The following is a 20,987-nucleotide window of genomic DNA, read 5'->3' on the forward strand; positions in this document are numbered from 1 at the left end:
AAAAAATGGGTTAAAACGGGATAAATGAATCTATTTGGATTGAGTTTTCGACCCGAACCCACTCATTTGACAGGTCCCGCCACAACGCACCGCACCGACCATATGGAACAGGTGTATTTTTTAACTATAGACGACCAAATAATCAAAACAATCTGCTGGTTGAGATCAAGAGAGGAGGAATGGCGGATCCGGTGGTTGAGACATCAAAGCATCCACCGAGGGTGGTCGTTTTCAACTGAGATCATCATCATCCACCGAGTAAGAAGAAGGCCGATAGCTACCGCGCCATCTTCCAAATGTCGATTCCATACATTACCGTGTGCGCCTTTTGCAACTCCTTACGACAAGTAGTTTCATTGTAATTTGGCTGACCGAACGACACAATTGGCTCATCATGCAATTATAGTCGACTGAGACCATTCTTATGGAGAGAATATGAAGTCAATGGATGGATTTAGGTAAAGGATCATCCCGGCCTGCCAACCTACCGTTCCTAGGAATTTAACCAGACAAGACAAAATGCATCCTGAAGGGCGGTTCACCTAGTAACCGATAAGAGTAGTGCATCCCCATATCATAGCAAACTTCCCTAAAGATATGATTGCTTTCAACCGGTAATTGCACCGACTTCTCTGGCTAATAATGTCGCGACAGCGATATGGACGACCGACCACCTAAACAAAGCCGACAAACTCCTTTGGCTTTTTGGAGCATTGACGACACTCTCTTCCGGTATGTAATCTACTGTCTATATGACGAGTAGTATTACCGTTACGTTCGATATAGACCCGTTTGACAGAAACCTAGTTTTCAGAACGTCTTCAACTGAAGCATCAACTCTAAGGAAACCCCAATAAACAGATAGTAGGACCACTGAGAGGCATTGGTGATGGGAAAAATGCTAACGAAACTATTCCTTGGCTTTGTGTGGTCTCAAAGCAACAGCGACTGGTGGTGTTCTTTTCAAGCATATGACCAAGGCAAGAACTCAAGTAGGAGAAGGGAAGAGAGAAAAAAGAGTAGATGAGGCACCAGTCTAGTAATATACACGTAAAATAGCAGATTATAATCTCCGATTTAGTACAAGCAAGGGAGTATATACGGTGCTAACTTATTTCATAGAAGCGCAAGCGTGGCGAGTGGGGAACAGAAGGAATGGATTAAATCCATCCGGGAGGCACTGTTGATATCTACAGATGGTGAGAAGAAAACTCTGGTATATGGTAGCGAGATCCTCTCTTATTTCTAGTCGGCCGCTTATCTGTTCAGAAATACTTCGCCAGTGTGCTATCAGAAAAAGCTTGCGAGCAAGTGATTCTGTTGTATCGCTCAAAAGCTGCGGCGAAGGTATGGAGCACACCGAGCCCATCCAAAGATACTCCAGAACGATCTTTTCTTCATCCGCCTGGACGACTGGGCAATCTCCTTCTCGTTTCTCTCCAACATCTCCCACATCACATGTACATCATCGTACTCGCACCTCCTCACATCATGTCGCAGCTTCAGTAGTCCTATATTTCCCAAAAGAAAAGGTGTCAAAGCCTCACCTAAAAAAGACAATGCTTGAATCAAACTAACCCATTAAGCAATTATGCGAAACTTGGCGCACCTGACAGAAAGAAAATGGTAAGGGAGATTTTCTTTACAAAACATAAAAGATTGAGGTAGTTAAAAGGAATCAATTGATGATCACCAAAGAACTTAAGGCAAGTGGAAGCACTTAAGATCACATGGTCCTTCCATGAGTTCAAATTCAGCTAACTTAGCTCAAACAATGCTTTTGGTGGATCCCCATTTTTTGCCACTCATATACATTAGTCTCCTGGTGAGCTTAGGTTTTGCCAGGAAAATCAGAAAAACAAAACAGAAAGAAAAAGAAAATCCTACTCAAGACAGAATGGAAACAAAATGAAAGCATCACGCCATAACAAATCATCGTGGCCTTCAATGCACAGCAAGTAGCGAAATAAAAGCGCAAGCAAGCAACGTCTTCTTTCCTATCGATAATAAAATAACCATGCTTATTGCTATCATCATTTAATCTACTCAACACAAGAAAAATCACGAATTAACAACTGCAGCACTAGTCGTAGCTTGACTGAAGCTACATTATCAAAAGTTGGTACAACAACCAGCCACTCTAGCTTATGCTTGATGCTGATAAGCGTACTCTGTGATGTGAGAAGAGAACACCCAACTCCTAACAGGTTTAGCCAAAAGCAGAATAAAAGAGATAACATTCAACAGGGAGCCAGACTCATATCGTCACCGGAAAAAAGGAAAGAAAAATAAAAGAAAGCGAAATATCGTCAAGCACGCCCTCCTTTTTCTAATCAGGACAGTAGTCCACAAAAAATTTCTGATGGAAAAAGGGTTAAAATATGAACACTAAATCAGAAAACGAGAGGAAAACCAGAGATCGGAAAACAAGTATTTCGAAGCAGAACGAGAATGGTTATCAGCAACAACAATCTCCAACTGGGCATAAGCCTAAAATGAATCTGCCACTGCCAATACCTCGTTTAGCCATCAGCCGACAGTATCCCCTGATTGAACAATGCTCAACAAAACAAGGAAAATAATCATAGGATGCAGGAACAAGAAAAAAAAGAAACGATCTTGTTCGATCCACAATCCCTAAATGCATATCCGATTTCGCCGATCGAATCGCCAGAATTTCACAGGAAGAAATGATCGAAAAACAGCAGACACGCTCAATGCTCCTACACCCATTTCCGGAAAAAACATGAACAGAACCAAGAAGAGATCGAATCAAAAAAAGACATTACCGCTCTTGCGCATCCGGAGACGCGTGGCGAGGCCGATCCAGACATTCTTGAGAGGGTGCTTGAATCTGTCCCAGCACGGCATTCTCATCCCCCGGACGGCGGCGCAAAGGGGTCGTTTCGAAAGAAGCCTCGCGCCTTGTTTCGGTCCTTGCTCCTCCGGGGGGACGGGGCCGCAGAGGAGGAGGAGAGAAACAGAGACGGGAAGGAGGGGGGAAGGCGAAACCTTTTCGCTGCTACAAAAACAAATGACGGATGAGAAGAAACAACGCACGCACGCGCGCGCACCAAGGTGGAAACAGAATCAGAGATTGTATATCCCGCAATCTGAGGACTGAAGGCGTCAACGAAAATTTGCTTAAATTAGCAAAAGATCGGAACAAGAAAGATTGTTGTTCGCAGGAAGATACCTTCTCTCCCTACGGTTGCAGATCGACTGACGTTGAGGCCACCATCCTCGTCCTCCTCCCCCTCCTCTTCTGTCTCTCTCTCCCCCTGAAGGAGTTCTTGGTGTCGACACAGACAGAGAGAGGACGACAAGCTGTGTCGGTTCACCCCTCCCTCTCCTCGACGAGATCGTGGCTCGGTTGACCGCCACGTGTCGACCGTTGTGGGGTTCGGGGTCGGGGTCGCGCTGATGGCGACTTCCCTTTTTCGGCGGGGGACGTTGACGGTTGACCCGCCCGGCTCGCCCCACGTGTGCGGGCAGCGGGGGTCCTGGTGGTCGGACGATGGGCTCGCTAAAGGGGGGTGTCGGGCTCGTTGCGCCCCGTGCCGTGGTCGTGTATGCAGCAAAACGATCGGCACTTTGCATGGAGAAATTTCGATGGCATCAACATCAAATTCACATGAATAATCGTGTTATTTTATTGTTTTGTTACTCCTACACATCCGAATCTTTTACTTTATGCCATCGTTTTCTGTACTTTAAGTTGTTCTCAATCAAGACGTGCTAAAGAACATTATTAGAGTTGTGCGAGTGGTGAGTGTGTTCATCCTCCTTGCCTGATATCTAAGTTCCAATGTCCGACACTTGGGTATTCTTTCACAGTCGCTAACACTCGGGTTCCCCAGGGATATCTGTGACAATGGGTTGCCACACGTGATGTAGGGCTTTACATGTCCCGATAAAGTCTCGAACACCTAACATTATCGGCAAAAGAGAAAAATTTAAAACATGCTTGAGATAATAAACTCGTACTAATATCTTTTTCATATCATGGCCCGATTGTGCAGATATTTTTTCTTGCACTTTTCAAGAAAAATATGATGAGATGCCCATTCTTATTTTACAGTGTAATTTTAATTACGGCTATTTATAGCGTACCTAAGCAAAAGCCCCCAATTTCGAAAGTGAACAATTACGTGATCTTCACATCAAAGCATCATAGTTCGATTGTTCGTGACTTGACCTCTCTTGGTATCACGGGGCTTTGTTAGCATGATAGTATTAATACCCACGTACTTGCGTGTGAATTCTATCCTTGGGTGAAGTGGCAAGGGGTTCGAGAAAATCACGGGATGAAGATTTTTTCATCCTGAACAAAGTAAAATGTAATACAGAAGTGGGATTCCCAATTCAAATCTCGAATTGTGATTCTTAAAAATTGAGCAAACAACCCACTAAACTTAATCTTATGGATTTAGTTTGTTTGTTTTCCATTATCTATTATTTTTGTTTAGATTCTGTAAACAATGCATGGACATATTGTACGACAGTTCAATAAAATGTCTCCTTTTGACAGTGCAATTCATCCTCGTCATGGAATGTAGTTTTTCTTTCTTTACCTTTTTTGGAAAAGAGAAGCATACTGATAAGCAAAACATCACCAGCCAATATAATTTGCATCGAGTCATAACCAATGGTGATTGTCAAAGTACCGGCGATACGATTAGATACTCACCCTGACTACTGAAATTCATACGCCAAAGCAATTAGAGAATTATAACTGAAGGCCATCCAAGAACAACACGGGACGGGAGCACTACCGAATTCTCAAATCGAGAATTGATTACCAATATCTCTAGCATGAAGAGTTACTTAGAATATCTCTCTGACATGGCAAACCAAAAGCAAACCAGGGGGGGGGGGGGGGGGGGGGGTTGGGTGTGGCTACCTTAGGCTCAAGTCGGGCTATCGGGTCCAAGCGCTGAGCCCCAAGCCCATAGGCCGAAGCCTCGAGCCCAATTCGAGTCCACCTGTGCAGGGACAAGTTCGTGGGATCAGGACAGACGATGACGGTGGTGGAAATTCAAATGAATCTTGTCGATGGCTTTTGGTTTTCAAAAGCAACAAATTAATTCCCTAACTTTTAGTGTAAACTTTAACGGTCGCCAAAATTTTCTGTTGATTGATTCTTAAAGGGTCATCAACAGTCGAAAACTGCATAACTCGTTTTCCCGGCATAACAAAGAAACGGCTATGTTTTAGATATCCAGAAGCCGGTTCAATATAGTCTGTGGCTGTAATCATGCCATGACGTGATTATTTTTGCGAAGCGAAGTGTGGTAACTTACACGATCGACGATGTATGGTTTAAAATCACCTCAAAACTAGATGAAAACCATTTCTTATAAGCTGCAATAGCTTTGGATCTTCAAAACTGCAACATCCCTTTTCACGGTTGGTTGATTTCGCCGGGCCAAAGCGGTACCCGAAAAAAAGAAAAAAGAAGTTACCTTTCATTTAAAATTGGAAATACTCGTGTGGGTTAAATTTCTCCAGCACTTGCCTGCAAAAAGCCGGTGATTTCCAAGTTAAATCCCCCCAACTGTCAACAGTTGCTGCTGACGTAGCATTATCTACGACACGGATGGATAGATTATATTCCGCGTTAGATATTTTCAGCTGCGAAAAAGCAAAGCCCGAAGGAGAAAAAAAAAATACGAAAGAAATCTTAAAAAAAAAAATTTGCACGGGGTGATTAGATTCAATCATTTTTCTTTTTTGGTTTTTTCCATTTTCAAGAAACCGAGCTTCGGAATCTCTCGGTAGTCGCATCTTCCGCTTTAGGTTCGGGCCGACGATCTGTCGCGACTCCCCTGGTCTCCGTCGTCGACGGCTGGAGGATTTCCCCTTCCGCCGGAGCTCGAGGTCGCGATGTCGAGGGCGCGAGTGTACGCCGACGTTAACGTGCACCGGCCCAGGGATTACTGGGACTACGAGGCGCTCACCGTTCAATGGGGGTAGACCGCTGGAATCCCTCTCCCCCCCCGATCTGCTCTTCTTGCTTGCTTGTCTTCTTTCGTTTGGTCGGTGGCGGCTCGCCGGGGCGCGTTTCGGTTGCGATGCCTTGTGGGTTTCGGTTGAAGTTCTTGTTTTTCGAGATGGGTTTCGCTTCTTTTTCTGTTTGGGTTATGTTAGGGTTGGATGCTGTGTTTCGGTGTGTTTTGCTTCCGGCTGCTTTGGTCTGGGGTTTGCTGAATTTGGTCGTGCGAGTGCGGCGAAGGGAATGCGCGGTCGTTGTGATCGTCTTGGGTTGCTAAAAATCGTTTCTGTAGAGATGCGAGTCATTTGGCAACGAGGTTGATGTTGTCTTGATGTTGACGCATGCTGTGGAATTTTAGCTGGTGGATGCGCGGTGAGAGTTTGGTCGGCTAGTGTTTTTAGCTTGACCGAGCTAGTCGTGCTGAGACAAAGCTCGAGCATATCAATTTTGAACCTTTATGTTCGATGATCTGGTTCAGCTGAAGTTTCTCTACGATGCATGCTACATGGTTTGATGACAGTGAAAAGTTGGATGTTGCAAGACAGATACGGTTGTAGCGAGGGGTGATGTGACAGTGATGTGTCTTTTGTTAATGCTTGCTCCGATGGGTTTTGTTTTTTTAATTAAAAGTTCCTTCTGTGTCATCGATTCAGTGGAGTTCTCTGAGATTTAAGTATCTTTTACAAGGTGTGGATTATGAGATCTGGATATTTGTTGACTACTAGCAAGAGCTGTTGATTATTCTGACTCTTAGGTGTCTTCAGCTATTCCTTGGTTGCAATGGATGAGAAATCTGGCTTTTGTTGTACTGTTCTCTTTGCCATATGTTGTCTTCTGTGTCTAGTGACGCTGAAGCGTGTTTTCAATGTTTTTGATTTTGTGGAAAATTTGAACAATCTATAATTAAGTTTTCCTGCTCTTCTTTGTCCCCATGGCCAGAGATCAAGATGACTATGAGGTAGTCAGAAAAATTGGGAGAGGAAAATATAGCGAGGTTTTCGAAGGTGTTAACGTCACGAATAATGAAAGATGCGTCATCAAGATCCTCAAGCCTGTTAAGAAAAAGAAGGTAACTCTTTCGATTACTCCTTCCACTCGGATTTCCTAGCAATATGGATATTTATGTTGCCAGACTAATGCCTGTTGGTCATTCTTTATAACACGCATTTCTGTATAATTGATGTAATACTCCATGGTTGTGCTTGAAGTTTTGGAGTTTGAACAATGAATTAGGCAGGAGTTCCGTCATAAATAGTGTACCATTGATCGTGCTTCCACCACATGGAATTGATGGAGAAGATATGTTGATAATCGCCTTTCTATATCTACAGATGTTGACATCCTAACTGCAGGTCCTATCTGCAGAACAATTCAAATTCTACAAATAGCTTTCTGCACATACCTTGAAGCATTTGTTCATTGATCTCCTCTTGATCGGTTGCATCATATCAATAGTTAAACTATTGTCCATGCCTGGCATTTAACGATGCTGGGAAGTTTTGTATACCTGTCTTGCTGCCTGTGAGAGTACCTAGGCAGTAGCGACTTTATAATTTGATGTCAGTGTGGACATTGAGTTGTAAGCAAACATGTAATTTATCGATTTCAGTGTATTTGACTGCTATAGAAGACTATCAATTAACAATAGATATATACTTCATTGATTTATGAACTCTTTCTCTTTCTTGTATTTACTATTTACCTTTTGTATGATTCATGCGTCTACTTTACATGGTTTCTCATCGTTGAGTTTTTTTACTTTGGTAGCCATTTTAGCATTTGCTGCTATCATCTTGTGCTCTAATATGGCAGTATGTCTATATCTCTGCAGATCAAGAGAGAAATAAAAATACTGCAGAATCTCTGTGGTGGCCCTAATATTGTGAAGCTGCTTGATATTGTCAGAGATCAGCACTCGAAAACCCCTAGCTTGATTTTTGAATATGTGAACAGTACAGATTTTAAAGTTTTGTACCCCACTCTAACAGATTATGACATACGATACTACATATATGAGCTTCTTAAGGTACAATTCTTATTCATTGATGCATCAACATCTTGGGTTTGTGTCTCTTTTACTAGGAATAATATATCTTCTATGAAAATAGTGTGTGTTTGGATAGACTTTTATCACTTACTTTTTGATGAATCTAAATCTTGCGACATACGCCCTCTAACTTTTTTTAATCCCAAACACTTGAACTTTCACAATATATAAATATTGACTCATGGATTCACACATATTGTGTTCATAATTTTTTGAAACTTGGATAACATTCTTAATTTTGGTGGGAAAGCAAAAAAGTACGTTTGCTTAAACTTAATTCTAAACAAACAAGCCTTAGTATTCATAGATTGAAGTACTTTGTCTGTGTACATTAAAGACTTAGGTATCTTGGTTGTAATTTCAGGCATTGGATTACTGCCATTCCCAAGGCATAATGCATCGAGACGTCAAGCCGCACAATGTTATGATTGACCATGAATTGAGGAAGCTCCGTTTGATTGATTGGGGACTTGCTGAATTCTACCATCCTGGTAAAGAATACAATGTCCGTGTAGCTTCAAGGTAAGGATCATGGATTCCATGGAGTCATATGCACATTTGATTTTGTTGGGCCTGATATACCTTCTTCCTAAGAATGTAAAGTAAAAATTAACTGATCGTGTTATGTGCCACCTTCCATAGTAACATCAGCAATTACGATTTTATTGCTATGATAAGATAAACTGAAACTTTCATTTATTTTAGTTTTTAGATATTAAAGGCACAAGCTGGTGCGTTTCCCTTGAGAAATGATCTTCTCTTGTCAAGGAGTTAATGGTAATGAATTGATTGCCTACTGATTTCCTGCCGTCCCTCCCATTCCCCTCTTGAAGAATCTAACTATTCCATGTAAGGTGGAGCCATGTGTTTTAGTTGGGTGTTCTGTGAATTACTTCCTTAATGACCGGTACGCTGTTCATTTCTGGAAATATTGTTGGCTTTATGTGTTAGAACTGGCTCCATGAAGGCAATTTAAGGATTTTGAAGGAGCTTGCTTTTTGTTCGACTTGAAAGCACTCTTTCTGAGGGTTAATAATCATCCTTATCAATTTGCAGGCTCGTATCTCTGTGTGGAGACGGGAAATTTTGGATGATTTTTTGAGAGACCTGGTTAATAATCCTCATTTGTCTCATGGCATGCTTTCTGCTTTTTATATTTGTTTGTACTTTTTACTTGTTTTTTGTGTTTTCGATAATCCAGTTAGTGTACCAAGATTTTTCTGAAATATATTAACTATTGAAACTGGATTCTGTTCAACTATGTCAGATATGCGGTGGTAATTTAGAGTATATGAATATGCCCCTTTTGGTGTCTCGGATGAACCTCATACTGTTTGTTCAGAGGCTCTACTTGATATATTTTTGGACTTACAGTTGTATAATATTAATGCATTGTCGTATGAGAATTCCTTTACTATGGTTCTCTTTGCACAAAATTAAGTGATATGGTCTTTCAGATATTTTAAGGGTCCGGAGTTGCTTGTTGACCTCCAAGACTATGATTATTCCTTGGACATGTGGAGCCTTGGGTGTATGTTCGCAGGAATGGTACGATAGTACTGAAAAATTTAATAGCATTTGAAGTATTTCTTTTAACGAATTTTGACGTGTTCAAACATCCTTGCAGATATTTCGGAAGGAGCCGTTCTTTTACGGCCATGACAACCATGACCAGCTTGTCAAAATTGCCAAGGTAATGTGGAATCTATGTGGCCAATATTATTGAAATTGGAATGTGTTTGGTGGGTGAGTTAAGTTTGGGAGTTGGCTACTGAGAAGCTTTCTGAATAAGGAAAATAAGCATGTTGCTATATTGTTAAAAGCGGTAATCTTTGTTGTCCTAACTTCTGTCGTGATTTTGTGGTCATGCTTCCAGGCATGACCCTGATGAGTTCAACTTTTCTTTGTTTCTTTGGGTTAGACTGGTAGGATATGTGGCCTTAATGATTATATCCCCGAATTACATCATTGAGGATATTAAAACCACTAGTCGGCCGATCTTCAAAGACTCAAATTTTGACCCCTTTTTAATGGGCAAAACGGAATTTGCTTATCATCTGGAAATGCTTGCTTTTGCCTTTGAGATGGCTGAATGCTAAAGTGCAATTCCATCTGAATTAAAGAGTACAAGCACAGTTTGATTAAGATATTATATCTATATAAACTAAAAATTTGTTTGACCAATTAAAAGCTAATAAAATGACATACTTAGAGCCTCAGCCTACGTTAGATATCAATGTAATGCAGTGGACTGTGATTTGAGTGATGAGCATACCATCTATAATCTCAGAGTGGCAGTGTCTTTCCCTTTCCAAACTAGTATTCGAGATTTCCTTCTAACTGTTTGTGTCGCATATGCACTGCACCGCAGGTTCTTGGGACAGATGAATTAAATGCATATCTGAACAAATACCACTTGGAGCTTGATCCACAGCTAGAAGCTCTTGTCGGAAGGTTCTCCATATTCTGTTCTTTTACTCCTTAAGATGCTAGCTAATCATTCTATCTCGCATATATTTAGTTTATAGTCAGCTATGGCCTTTTGGTGTGTAGAGTTGGAGCAAGTTGTTCGGAGGGATTTCCACTTGCAAACAAGTCTCTAACTAGATCCTCCTTCTCTGAGCATAGGGCAATAAAAAACTCAGAGCTTAACTCAGTTTTTGGACAATGATGCTTCCTGAATATACTGGAGGCTGCAACCTCTGAAGAGGGTCGGTTATGTTGTTGGGAAGGATGTCAGTGATACAGTTATATCCTCTGATAATTTGCATGTATCGAATTAGGCTCTCTAAAAACCAAAGTCTGAACTGAAACTTCAGTGCATTCAAGAAGCTGTTAGTGGCAATGTGCTTTCCAGTTCCGGCAGGACAGTATGCTTAAGAAGTTGATTCTATTTGTGGCATCTTACCCCAATAAATTGGTGATTGCAGGCACAGCCGGAAACCGTGGTCCAGATTCATTAATGCTGATAATCAGCATCTTGTTTCTCCAGAGGTTAAATTCTGTCCTTACGTTGTTTTTTTTGAAAACCTCCAAAAGGATTTCTGATTAGCTTCCTTGGTATTTCTTTTTCTATGCCTCTAATAATTGTTCATTCTTGATCACATAATATGTTCAGGCTATTGATTTTCTTGACAAGCTCCTCCGATACGACCATCAGGATAGGGTTACGGCAAGAGAAGCAATGGTATGTTTTTGGGCGAAACTGCCCCTTGTGCTATCACTCATCATTTCTTCTATTCCTAATATATTGCCATCCGCAAATTCGGTCCCTCTTGGACCATGGACCTAATAGTAAGCCTTTTGTGTATCTTTTATTGCTTTACGATAATTATGTGAAGACTTCATTATTTGGATCATACAGAGTAGTATATCATGAATCCCTTTTAATGCTGTGCTAAACGTACTGTGTCATCCTCTAACTCTATAGTCGACTATGGCTTCCTCTGTCGAAATTATTCTTTATTCTCTACGGTAAACTCAGAGAGAATGGTTATGTCAATATTTTAGAAATGTATACAGGCTGTCCCCCAGTGTGTTGCTGTGTTTCCGCGAATAAGGTTCTCAAGTCTATATGTGTCACTACTCGATCTTTTCAATTCCTTCCGTTTCAAGGACACGAGATAGTGAAACAAAGAAAAATAAAACTGGAGGATAAGATTAGTTTCCCCTCTTTATCTCATTGCCAATTTCTTATGCTCTCAAATCATTGGATGTGGGTTATATGCTAGCTCAAATTGTCTTGTCTCGAAATATATCCTTTTCGTCTCATTTGCAACTTTGCCAAGAAACGGTTTGAATGAACAAGGCGTGAGCAGTTTAACTTCCAATGCTCTTTATATTTCGCAATTTCCAATGTTGGCTTTCACTTTGCAATGTCAGTCATGAAGCCCTGTACATTCTTATTGTTTGGAAGAGTGGCTCATGTCAACATATTCATCCTTTTCAGGCTCATCCATACTTCTCCCAAGTACGATCGGCAGAGAACAGCAGGCTGAGGACACAATAAACCGCTCCGGGAGTCGTCAACTGTGGTACTCTGTATTAGTTCAGGCTGCTTCCTTCGGTCTTACTCGAATCTTTATGACCAGGAATAGCTTCAAATTTTGCCCCATAAATTGATTTTATTGTTTCCAGTTCTTAAACTGGGGCCGCAGAATGTGCCTTGAATTTTACAACCGTGGTTATTCAGTTCGGACAAGATTAAATGTACGGCGAATGCTGATTTTTGGATTTCCTGATTTGTGTGCTATATAAAACACTGCTTGGACGATTCTTCTCTTGGTTTTGCCATTGACTTGGCGCCGATATGTAGTCCAAACTGATTGTTTGCCATGAGACTCCATTATCCAGGCTTGTCCCGGGGTGGCATGGGTTTGTACAGGACTCTTTTCCATCTTTTTTCGTTTCCAAGCGTCACAATTAAGATTGAAAACGCGAGACGACGTGGTTATTGAAGTGGATGTGGACATCGGAGGGAACAGAATCCTTTTCGTGTTTATTGGTATGAACTCACCATCCGCAGCACTCGTGATTAAACAGAAACCTGCCGGTCTATCTTCTATCGTATCCTATTCCAGATATAGGAGATGGATGCTTCTTCTTCCCTATACTACAGCAGACGTATAAATCTCCTCATGAATTCTCTTCTTGCGCTTCGAAAGACGAAATTGGTATATTACTTGGGAGGCTGATAACTTAGGGTGCGCATGGTAACGATTCTGTGTCCGAGAATTAATTCTGCTCAGAAATGATTCTTTTTTATTCCGTGCTCGGGAATAATTTCTAAGCATTTAAATTTGAAGGCATTTGGTAAGGGCGCGTTTAGTAACGTTTCTATTCCCAGAAACAATTTCTGTTCAGAAATAGTTTTTTCTATTTCTATTTCATAGACGAGTTTCTGAGCAAAAGAGAGCGTTTGGTAACTGCACAAAATTTCTATTTCTAGAATAGAAAAGGAACAGAAATGCGTTTGGTACAATCCTCAAAATTTCTATTCTCAATTTGTTTCATTTAATTATAAAAATGTTAGTGAAGACTTAATAATTCATATTTGGATAAAACTAGACTAGAAATAGAATCAAAATATATTATGATATAGAATTGGATTACCTTAATACAATCATAAAGAATGACAAAGCAAATACCGGGTGGTGACCGAGGAAATTGGGGTTTAGGGTTTAGAATTTATGGTTTAGGTTTTTAGGGTTTTGTGTTTAGGGTTTGGGGTTTGGGGTTTTGGGGTAGGGTTTTGGGTTTTTCGGTTTCGAGTTTTAGGTTTAGGGTTTTAGGATTTCGGGTTTTAGGGTTTGGGGTTTAGAGTTTTAGGATTTTGGGTTTTGGGGTTTGGGACGTAGGGTTTAGGATTTGAGGTTTTGGGTTTAGGGTTTGAGGTTTGGGTTTTGGGGTTTTGGGGTTTCGGGTTTGAGTTTTTGGGTTTGGATTTTGGGGTTTCGAGTATTAGGTTTTAGGGTTTCTGGTTTTGGATTTTGGGTTTGGGTTTGGGTTTGGGTTTTAGGGTTTTAGGATTTAGGTTTCGCTTTTTGGGTTTGAGATTTAGGGTTTTAAGGTTTGGGTTTTGGGGTTTTGGGTTTCGGGTTTTGGGGTTTTAGAGTTTTAAGGTTTCGGGTTTTGGGATTTAATGATATATGAAATTGTTTCTCTAAACTGACATTGTTTCTCTTTTTGTTCCTGGAAACAGAAAAGTAGATTTTTTTTATTTCTTATTTCTGTTCCAAATCTATTTCCTGACCACTTTTCTATTCCCAGGAATAGAAAAATTAACTGACGTACACAAACAGATTTTTATTCTTTTTCTATTCCAGGGAACAGAAAAACAGAAACGTTACCAAACGCGCCATAACTGTCCAAAATTTCTATTTTTGGAATAAAAAAAGAATAGAAATGTGCTTAGCAACTCCACAAAATTTCTTTTCATTAATAATATTTTGAATTTCTTAATATTTCTTTCCTTTTTTTTTTCTTTCTTTCCCTTCCCTTCCTTGGCCATGGCCGGCAAGGGCATCGCGGCCCTCGCTGCCGCCCTCGCCAGATCTAGGTGAGGTCGAGCCTCGCCCAGCCAAGGCGAGGCCGAGCTTGTCGTTTCGACACATCTTCCTCATCCGGGTCGCGACGGCGAGGTCGCCTCGCCATGGCCGGGCGAGGCCGCAGCCGCTCAAGAGCTCGCTGGTATGCGGGCAAAGTTGCCCTCGCCGGCCCTGGCTTGTGACTGGTTGCCGGTGGCTGGCGGCAAGCCAGGAAGAAGAAGAAGAACAAACCAAGAACAAAGAAGAAAACCAAGAAGAATCATAAATGGAAAAATTGTTCCCAGAATCAAGAAGCTACTTTTTTTTTGCTTCTTGATTTTGTTCCAAAATTGATTCTAGGAACAATATTTTGCAAATTTGTGCCCGGGAACAAAAAATTTAACAAATGAATTTCTGTTCCCAAACTGATTCTGGAAACAAAAGAACAAAAATCTTCACTGTTTGGCAACTTGCCAAACGAGCCCCTAACTTGATTTCAAAATTCTGCCAGAGACGAAGCGATGAGCTTCATATTAGGGAGTCAAAGGAATGGAAGGAAGATACCTATGCAACCCCAGCAGGTATTAAGCCTTGCGTAGCGAACAAGGTATTAAGCCTCGTTTGCCACGCAGGTCATTAAGGCTTTGTGGCAACTTGTAATACAAACATGAAGTTAGACAAACTAACTGTCACAAAGGCAGCGGAATTTTTATTAGCAAATGTTTTATAATATGTCCGAGTCGATGAATACCCCAAGAGTGCATAGACTGCTACACAAAAGCTCCAAACTTGACCACAATCACAACAAGAACATGACAAGTTCATAGAATCATTGTCCGCTGTCATCGATTGATGTCATTTCTTCAGATGAGGAAAACATGCATACAAATCCGACTTGGGATGTTTTGCTTCTGCGTGTTCTCTGCACTTGACCTCTGTTGTGGTGCAAATGAAAGTCTGCATGCAAACCTTGCACTGCGATGACAAAAACATATGCGTTAAAAGCGAGAGGAAGGACCTTGAGCTTTGTATTTTCATGGCTAAATCATGATCACGGTGGATTACCGAGCCAAACAACTCACAATACACGTGATTAACCATAAACGAAGAAAATGAAGATAACGGTATGATTTGGGGCGGAAAAACTGGCCGTCAAATAACTATTGGGAAAAAAGGCATCTACATGAAGTGTGACACCAAATGAAAGAGTAAATCACAGGACGGAACAGAACAGAAAGACGATCTTAAAGAACACAGACTACCATGTACGATTAATATGTTCACTACTAGAGGGCTTCGCAAAGCCCTGACGCCAAGTGTGACAAAAATATACAGGTCAAGCCATCATAATGTTCTTCACCGACATATTACTGGTGGTCGTGGGTCACAATCTATAGATGCATCAACCAAAATGGAATACATGTGTATAAAAATCAGAGAGATTAACTTTAGATGTGGAAAACACTTGAAAATATGCATAACCAATACATTCTTTTCACGTGCAAATATCCAAATTAGCATCACATTTCATATAAGTGATACCACATTGCAGATTCTCTCTCTCTCCCGTGCTGTGAAAAGTTGTAAGCTACATGTTTGATGATGCGTGTTTTAAAGCTGCAGCACTTCAAAGCTGGGTGAGGCAGCTTCTTGAAAACTGTTGTAAGCTGCTACAGCTTTTGAGGTGTTTGCCAAACACCTTTAAAAGCTGCAAACACCTCAAAAGCTACAGCATCCTTTTTACAGCTGAAACTGTTACAGAAAAGTTGTACCAAACAACCTCTCAATAAAACAAACCACCGATCTGATTTAAAATATGCCATTCTACACAAAAGAAAAGCATGATCCACCACCAGAGCAACAAAAAACCGACAGTGGATGTATAGGTGCTCGAAAACGATTCATGACACAGTGACCCCTTACACCACCTAACAGAACAGAACAAGAAACTACAACTGCAGCAAGTTAGAGGGCAAATTCTGCTAATTGGTATTCCTTGGTGAAAAAATTCTGCTAACTACCCACAAAAGAGTAGCAAGTTTTGAATTGTCAACCTCCACAGTAACAAGTGCATTGCCTAAATAGTCTCGACTGCAGGACGCCAGAAAAGGTACACTTCTGCTAACTCTGACATTGGTATTAGAGTGCATGTTGATTGTTTACTGTGCGCATCTTTAGTATACACCCTTGTATGCTCTTAAGCTAACATCAATAGCTTGATTCAATTCAATGAAATTTGCTTAAGGTTCTCACGAAATATCAACTAATACCCTGACGTTGTTAACTTCCTTTTACTCCATCCCTTTTTCTATCACTTTTTCCCTTGCTCCCACTTATCAAGACTAGAGAACTTCACAACAGTCTTACAAACCACAATTTTAATCCTAAAACTATTGAATTGCTCACATACAAATTAGTATTTGGTGAAACTCAATCACCCAATAACAATACTCCCACTAGTCTCAAGGATCTTACAAGATCTCCTCATATTCCGTTTAAGAGCATAATCACTGATTTGCATAACGTGAAATTCCAATAAATAATCTGTTGTTCCGGTTAAAAAAAACGTAATTTTCCAAACTTGGCTTTTTCATACTTCTATTTGTATGTTCACCTTTCTTATCCCAATTAGTCGTTCCCTCCATAGGGGACTTCAGAAGTCATGAGTCGGGTTTTTGGCGGACCCGATCCGATATCCAACAAGAGCAAAAGAATTCTCAGTTACTACACACAACCACCCCAATCTTGAAAAGAAGACAGTGCATCAGAACTAAAAACCATTCCCATCGAGTTAAGCTATACACACATCCTACTCGCTCGCCTCAGTCAAGCAACCGGGAATTAAAAAATTAACTTAAGAGCAGAGGAGTTCTCATACAAACTCAAATGCATAAAAAGCAGCAATGGCTACATCAAATCCATGCTCTTGCACTGGCCAAAAGAAGCACGTAACCCTTGCAAACTCAAAATCAACTTAATAAGTAGGATAAACAAACAGTGGTACCTGGATATTCATGGCTTTCTTGTTTGAATCAAGCTGACTCCCTGCAAATACATACACACAGCAGAGATAACACAATGAGGGGCCAGAAAAAGGGAAACTTTGAATTACAGGCATTCTGGGGCTATTTCCTTCCAAACAACATTACAATAGCAGCGTCCGACTAAATCAAGAAAAAAATAGAGCAGAGTTCATTGATGAAGCAACGAAACACGACATCAAAATTGCAACTTTTTGAGCTCCCCATCTTCAAGAAGGAGCTACAGATCGACCCAACAAGCAAAAGCTTCAACCTCGCAGCCGGTAAGCTGGAATGTCATCTTCTCGAATTGTTTCCAATTATATGAGCTCAAAAAAAAGAGAAACTTTAAAGCCCAACCCGAGATCTATAATCTCTAAAACAAATTTCCAGAGGACAGAGAGAGAGAGAGAGAAGAGAGAGAGGACCTCGAACGCCCTTCTGCTTCTCCAGGTTCCTCTCGCGAGCCATCTTGGCTTTCTGGCCGTTGCCGCCGCCCATTTCCGCCGCTCCCCTTCCCGCTTCGATCGCAGCCGCGGAAATATGATCGAGACCCAGAGGACGAGATCACGACACGGATCGACGCCCGTCGATGCGAGAGAACCGGAAGAGGGGAGAAGGCACGGCAAGCTACGACCCGACAGTGGAGACACGGCTCTTCGCCCCCACAGTAGCCCAGGATTTTTCCTGGAGTTGGGTGGGGCCTTTATACTCGCGCTCGTCGGCTTCGACACGGTCTTTGCTGTCGCGCTGCAACGCATTTCCCTTTTTGCCCCCTTTCTTGTAATTTCTAATTACATTTTTTTAGCTTGACATGTTGAGAAAAATAACCTCGAAAATAAGAATTTAATTAAAATGTCGGTTAACAAGACTCCTTGGCCTTCAGTTTCTCTTTACGCAATGGATGGCGCGTGACACGTGGCGAACCGTAATTGGCCCGTATTCCCCGACAAAGCGACAACCTATCCACCGCTGATTCTCTTCGTTAAGATTGCCATGCGACATTCCCGTCCGCCAGCCATCTCAATCCTCTCTTATAAATACTTCCTCAATTCATTTGTTCGGGGACTTCTTTTGAACCTCTAAATGTCTAGGCTTTGACGTTTTGGTCTAGATGAAATCGGCTGTTCCCTTAATTATTTTTCATTTCCTAACATTATCTCATTCAATACATCCGCACGTTTTTTACATTTTATTAAAATGCTAATTCCATGTCGTTCCGTTAAAAATATTTCCCTACTCGTGTCCATCTATAAGCTCTCGACGGCTGTATCCCGACTTCATAATGCAAGGTAAAACCAACGATTCATCGATTCATCGGTTCACGCTTCACCAACATCTATTGAAAGTAAAAATGATGTACCGATTCTTTCTGATCTAGGGTATTCCTTCGGAAGTCGGCGTTCTCACGGCCATAGCAATGGTCAGATCGTGTCGGCCGCACCATCGAAATGGATCGATTCTTTTCTATGTACGCGTCGATTCACGACACCTATGGAAAAAAATTTATGTGCTAATGCTCTTGATTGCGCGATTGAACCGGCCGGTCCATTGTGGAGATAGTGATAAGAATGGATGCTCTAAGAGCCAGTGAAGAGGGAACAACTTGAAGTGCTGAGAAAACATTCACAGCTGTATGTCGCCCACTGAAATGGATGGTGGGCGGTGACTATAGCATGCCCACAGGGGGCTTGGTATAAAGGTGGGGCCCATCAAAAGAATGGAGGAGAGTGTTGTCAGACTTTGCGGCTTTCTTTTTGTGATGGACCTTCTTCTCCGTGAGTTGGTTGTCTGTTGGGGGGCCGGCTAGATCTAATAATTTCGAATCAAGATTAGTCCTGGTGGTTCAGGATCAGACGAACCGATTCTCGGTAGCACAAATTGGGAACCGGCCCTTCTGATCCGATTTCCAATTTTTAGGGTGGGCATCGGCCCACCAAAAGAATGGAAGAGAGAGTGGTTAGAATTTGCGGTTTTCTTTTTGTCATGGCCTTCTTCCCCATGAGTTGGTTGGCCATTGGGGGGCTGCTATCGACGAATCCACGTATAACGCACAACAAGAGTGATCTTGCTTCGATAAGTTGATCGATCACGCCACGGAACCGATAAGATCTATCCTCAAGAACTCAAAGAAAACTTCTCTATATAAAATTTCGCTCCTCTTAGAAATCTATAAGCAACCTTATATAAGGTGCTAACCTTAATCCTAATCCTACTAGGATTAAAATTACAAAAATAACCTTAATTACTAAAAATTCGTCCAAAAATGGAAAAAGGCCTAAAAGTTCATCTAAACGACTCCAAATTGCTAAAAAACATCATCAATCACTACTAAAGTAGTGAGTATTGATCACGCCCGTTTCAAGCGTCCATCCAAATTTGATCCAATTCGGAGTTTGTCAATTTAAGCTCCTTCTGAATTCACTGACCAAGAAGTAATCATGTTGCGAGGCGAGTCTTGAGTTTCGAATCCAGATTGTCTCCATTCCAAATATCTTGAACCATGATGCCGATAAATTGTTTGAATTCCTTCGTCTTGCTCGAGTGATCGGGCCTAACGGATGAACAACGGTCCCTAACACCTCCTCCTCGATAGGGTTCGATGTCCACATCACATCGGCCCACCAAAAGAATGGAAGAGAGAGTGGTCAGAATTTGCGGCTTTCTTTTTGTCATGGCCTTCTTCCCCATGAGTTGGTTGGCCATTGGGGGGCTGGCTAGAGCTAATAATTTCGAATTAAGGTTAGTCCTTGTGGGTTTAGGATCAGACGGACCGGTTTTCAGTAGCACAAATTGGGAACCGGCCCTTCTGATCCGGTTTCCAATTTTCAAGGTGGGCATTGGCCCACCAAAAGAATGGAAGAGAGAATGGTCAGACTTTGCGGCTTTCTTTTTGTCATGGGCCTTCTTCCCCATGAGTTGGTTGGCCGTTGGGGGGCTGGCTAGAGCTAATAATTTCGAATCAAGACTAGTCCGGTTCCGGATTCAGGACCATGCAAACCGGTTTTCGATAGCACAAATTAGGAATCGGCCTTTCTGATTCGGTTTCTAATTCCAGGGTGGCATCGGCCCACCAAAAGAATGGAGGAGAGAGCGGTCAGACTTTGCGGCTTTCTTTTTGTCATGGGCCTTCTCCCCATGAGTTGGTTGTCCGGTGGGGAGCTGGCTAGAGTTAATAATTTCAAATCAAGGTCGGTCCGGTTCCAGGGTGAGTTTTGGATCAGGTGGACCAGTTCTCGGTAGCACAAGTTGGGAACTAGCCCTTCTGATTCGCCGGATTTCGATCACCCCCTCAAGGGAAGCTTTTCTTTTTCTGATTTTCATGTAGGAACGAAGACACCAAGGAATCATTTTCAGCTCACGAAATTCTACTCTTGAAAATAACTTCCCCGTTTTCTTTTAAAAAATGGTTATTTTGAAAATGCTGCCAAACGCTTTTACATAAACGTCTTCTCTTCTCGATGAAAACTAAAATAGAGAGCCCGGAAAATTTGCTCAAGCCGAACAGGACGACGCGTGCTTTGCACTCAGTTTAATGCATAGCTCTTCAGTTGAAGAATGACTGGACTCGATTAATTTCTTTGTTTTTTCCAATTTCTTTCCTTCCTCTTTTTCTTTTGGCATTCGGAGATCGAGGGGTTTTGGACAATAGTGAATCGTGTGAACTTCATTTACCGTGCTGTAGAGCTTGATTTTGACTTTATTAATAATCTGTCCATCATTTTCCAAGTTGTTTTTCTCTCTTTTTGGCTTTTATTTTTTTTTGGTTGCATTGGCCAAACCCTTGCCATTTGAAATTAAGAACAAGCTCTCAGGAAATGTTCAGTTTCAACTTGCTTCATTTTAAGCCCTAAAACCGATGCAACCGGGAATGAAGGCCACTCCCACCGAATTTGTGT

The 20,987-nt window shown here is 41.5% G+C and overlaps 3 protein-coding genes across 4 annotated transcripts; 1 reads left to right on the forward strand and 2 right to left on the reverse strand.

The window, feature by feature from the left end:
- Positions 1-1,037: 1,037 nt before the first annotated feature.
- LOC115675758 (uncharacterized) lies at positions 1,038-3,615 on the reverse strand. 2 transcript variants are annotated; one of them, XM_056317129.1, is made up of 3 exons: positions 3,197-3,615; positions 2,790-3,019; positions 1,038-1,511 (listed from the first exon to the last, which is right to left on the reverse strand). In XM_056317129.1, the coding sequence occupies exons 1-3, from the start codon at positions 3,598-3,600 to the stop codon at positions 1,330-1,332; spliced, it is 816 nt and encodes a 271-aa protein (XP_056173104.1). In that variant the 5' UTR covers positions 3,601-3,615; the 3' UTR covers positions 1,038-1,329. The 2 variants fall into 2 exon arrangements, with proteins under 2 accessions (XP_056173104.1, XP_030454381.2); XM_030598521.2 differs by having other exon boundaries at positions 2,790-3,022.
- A 2,133-nt stretch (positions 3,616-5,748) lies between these two features.
- On the forward strand, positions 5,749-12,315 carry LOC115675759 (casein kinase II subunit alpha-2). Its single transcript, XM_030598522.2, has 10 exons — positions 5,749-5,972; positions 6,935-7,064; positions 7,827-8,021; positions 8,407-8,564; positions 9,500-9,590; positions 9,670-9,735; positions 10,414-10,496; positions 10,973-11,036; positions 11,161-11,229; positions 11,992-12,315. Exons 1-10 carry the CDS (start codon positions 5,887-5,889, stop codon positions 12,049-12,051), a joined length of 1,002 nt encoding a protein of 333 aa, XP_030454382.1. The 5' UTR covers positions 5,749-5,886; the 3' UTR covers positions 12,052-12,315.
- Positions 12,316-14,751: 2,436 nt separating this feature from the next.
- LOC115675760 (uncharacterized protein At2g23090-like) lies at positions 14,752-17,782 on the reverse strand. The gene is made up of 3 exons (XM_030598523.2): positions 17,517-17,782; positions 17,073-17,113; positions 14,752-15,043 (listed from the first exon to the last, which is right to left on the reverse strand). The coding sequence occupies exons 1-3, from the start codon at positions 17,587-17,589 to the stop codon at positions 14,924-14,926; spliced, it is 234 nt and encodes a 77-aa protein (XP_030454383.1). The 5' UTR covers positions 17,590-17,782; the 3' UTR covers positions 14,752-14,923.
- Positions 17,783-20,987: the final 3,205 nt, after the last annotated feature.

The sequence above is a fragment of the Syzygium oleosum genome, unplaced genomic scaffold (genome assembly GCF_021117445.2).
Source record: "Syzygium oleosum isolate NSW1041296 unplaced genomic scaffold, Sole_v2.1 Sole_v2.13, whole genome shotgun sequence".
Taxonomy (NCBI): domain Eukaryota; kingdom Viridiplantae; phylum Streptophyta; class Magnoliopsida; order Myrtales; family Myrtaceae; genus Syzygium; species Syzygium oleosum.

Excerpts from the sequence above, each read along its gene's own strand:
- LOC115675758 (XM_030598521.2), bottom strand. The coding sequence starts at position 3,600 with ATGCAAAGTGCCGATCGTTTTGCTGCATACACGACCACGGCACGGGGC. Across the intron at positions 3,023-3,196 it reads TGCAACCGTAGGGAGAGAAG|CAGCGAAAAGGTTTCGCCTT; the intron begins GTATCTTCCTGC and ends TTGTTTTTGTAG. Across the intron at positions 1,512-2,789 it reads TCTCCGGATGCGCAAGAGCG|GACTACTGAAGCTGCGACAT; the intron begins GTAATGTCTTTT and ends TGGGAAATATAG.
- LOC115675760 (XM_030598523.2), bottom strand. The coding sequence starts at position 17,589 with ATGGGCGGCGGCAACGGCCAGAAAGCCAAGATGGCTCGCGAGAGGAAC. Across the intron at positions 17,114-17,516 it reads GAAGCAGAAGGGCGTTCGAG|GGAGTCAGCTTGATTCAAAC; the intron begins GTCCTCTCTCTC and ends ATGTATTTGCAG. Across the intron at positions 15,044-17,072 it reads AGAAAGCCATGAATATCCAG|TGCAAGGTTTGCATGCAGAC; the intron begins GTACCACTGTTT and ends TTGTCATCGCAG.
- LOC115675759 (XM_030598522.2), top strand. The coding sequence starts at position 5,887 with ATGTCGAGGGCGCGAGTGTACGCCGACGTTAACGTGCACCGGCCCAGG. Across the intron at positions 7,065-7,826 it reads AGCCTGTTAAGAAAAAGAAG|ATCAAGAGAGAAATAAAAAT; the intron begins GTAACTCTTTCG and ends ATATCTCTGCAG. Across the intron at positions 8,022-8,406 it reads ACATATATGAGCTTCTTAAG|GCATTGGATTACTGCCATTC; the intron begins GTACAATTCTTA and ends TTGTAATTTCAG.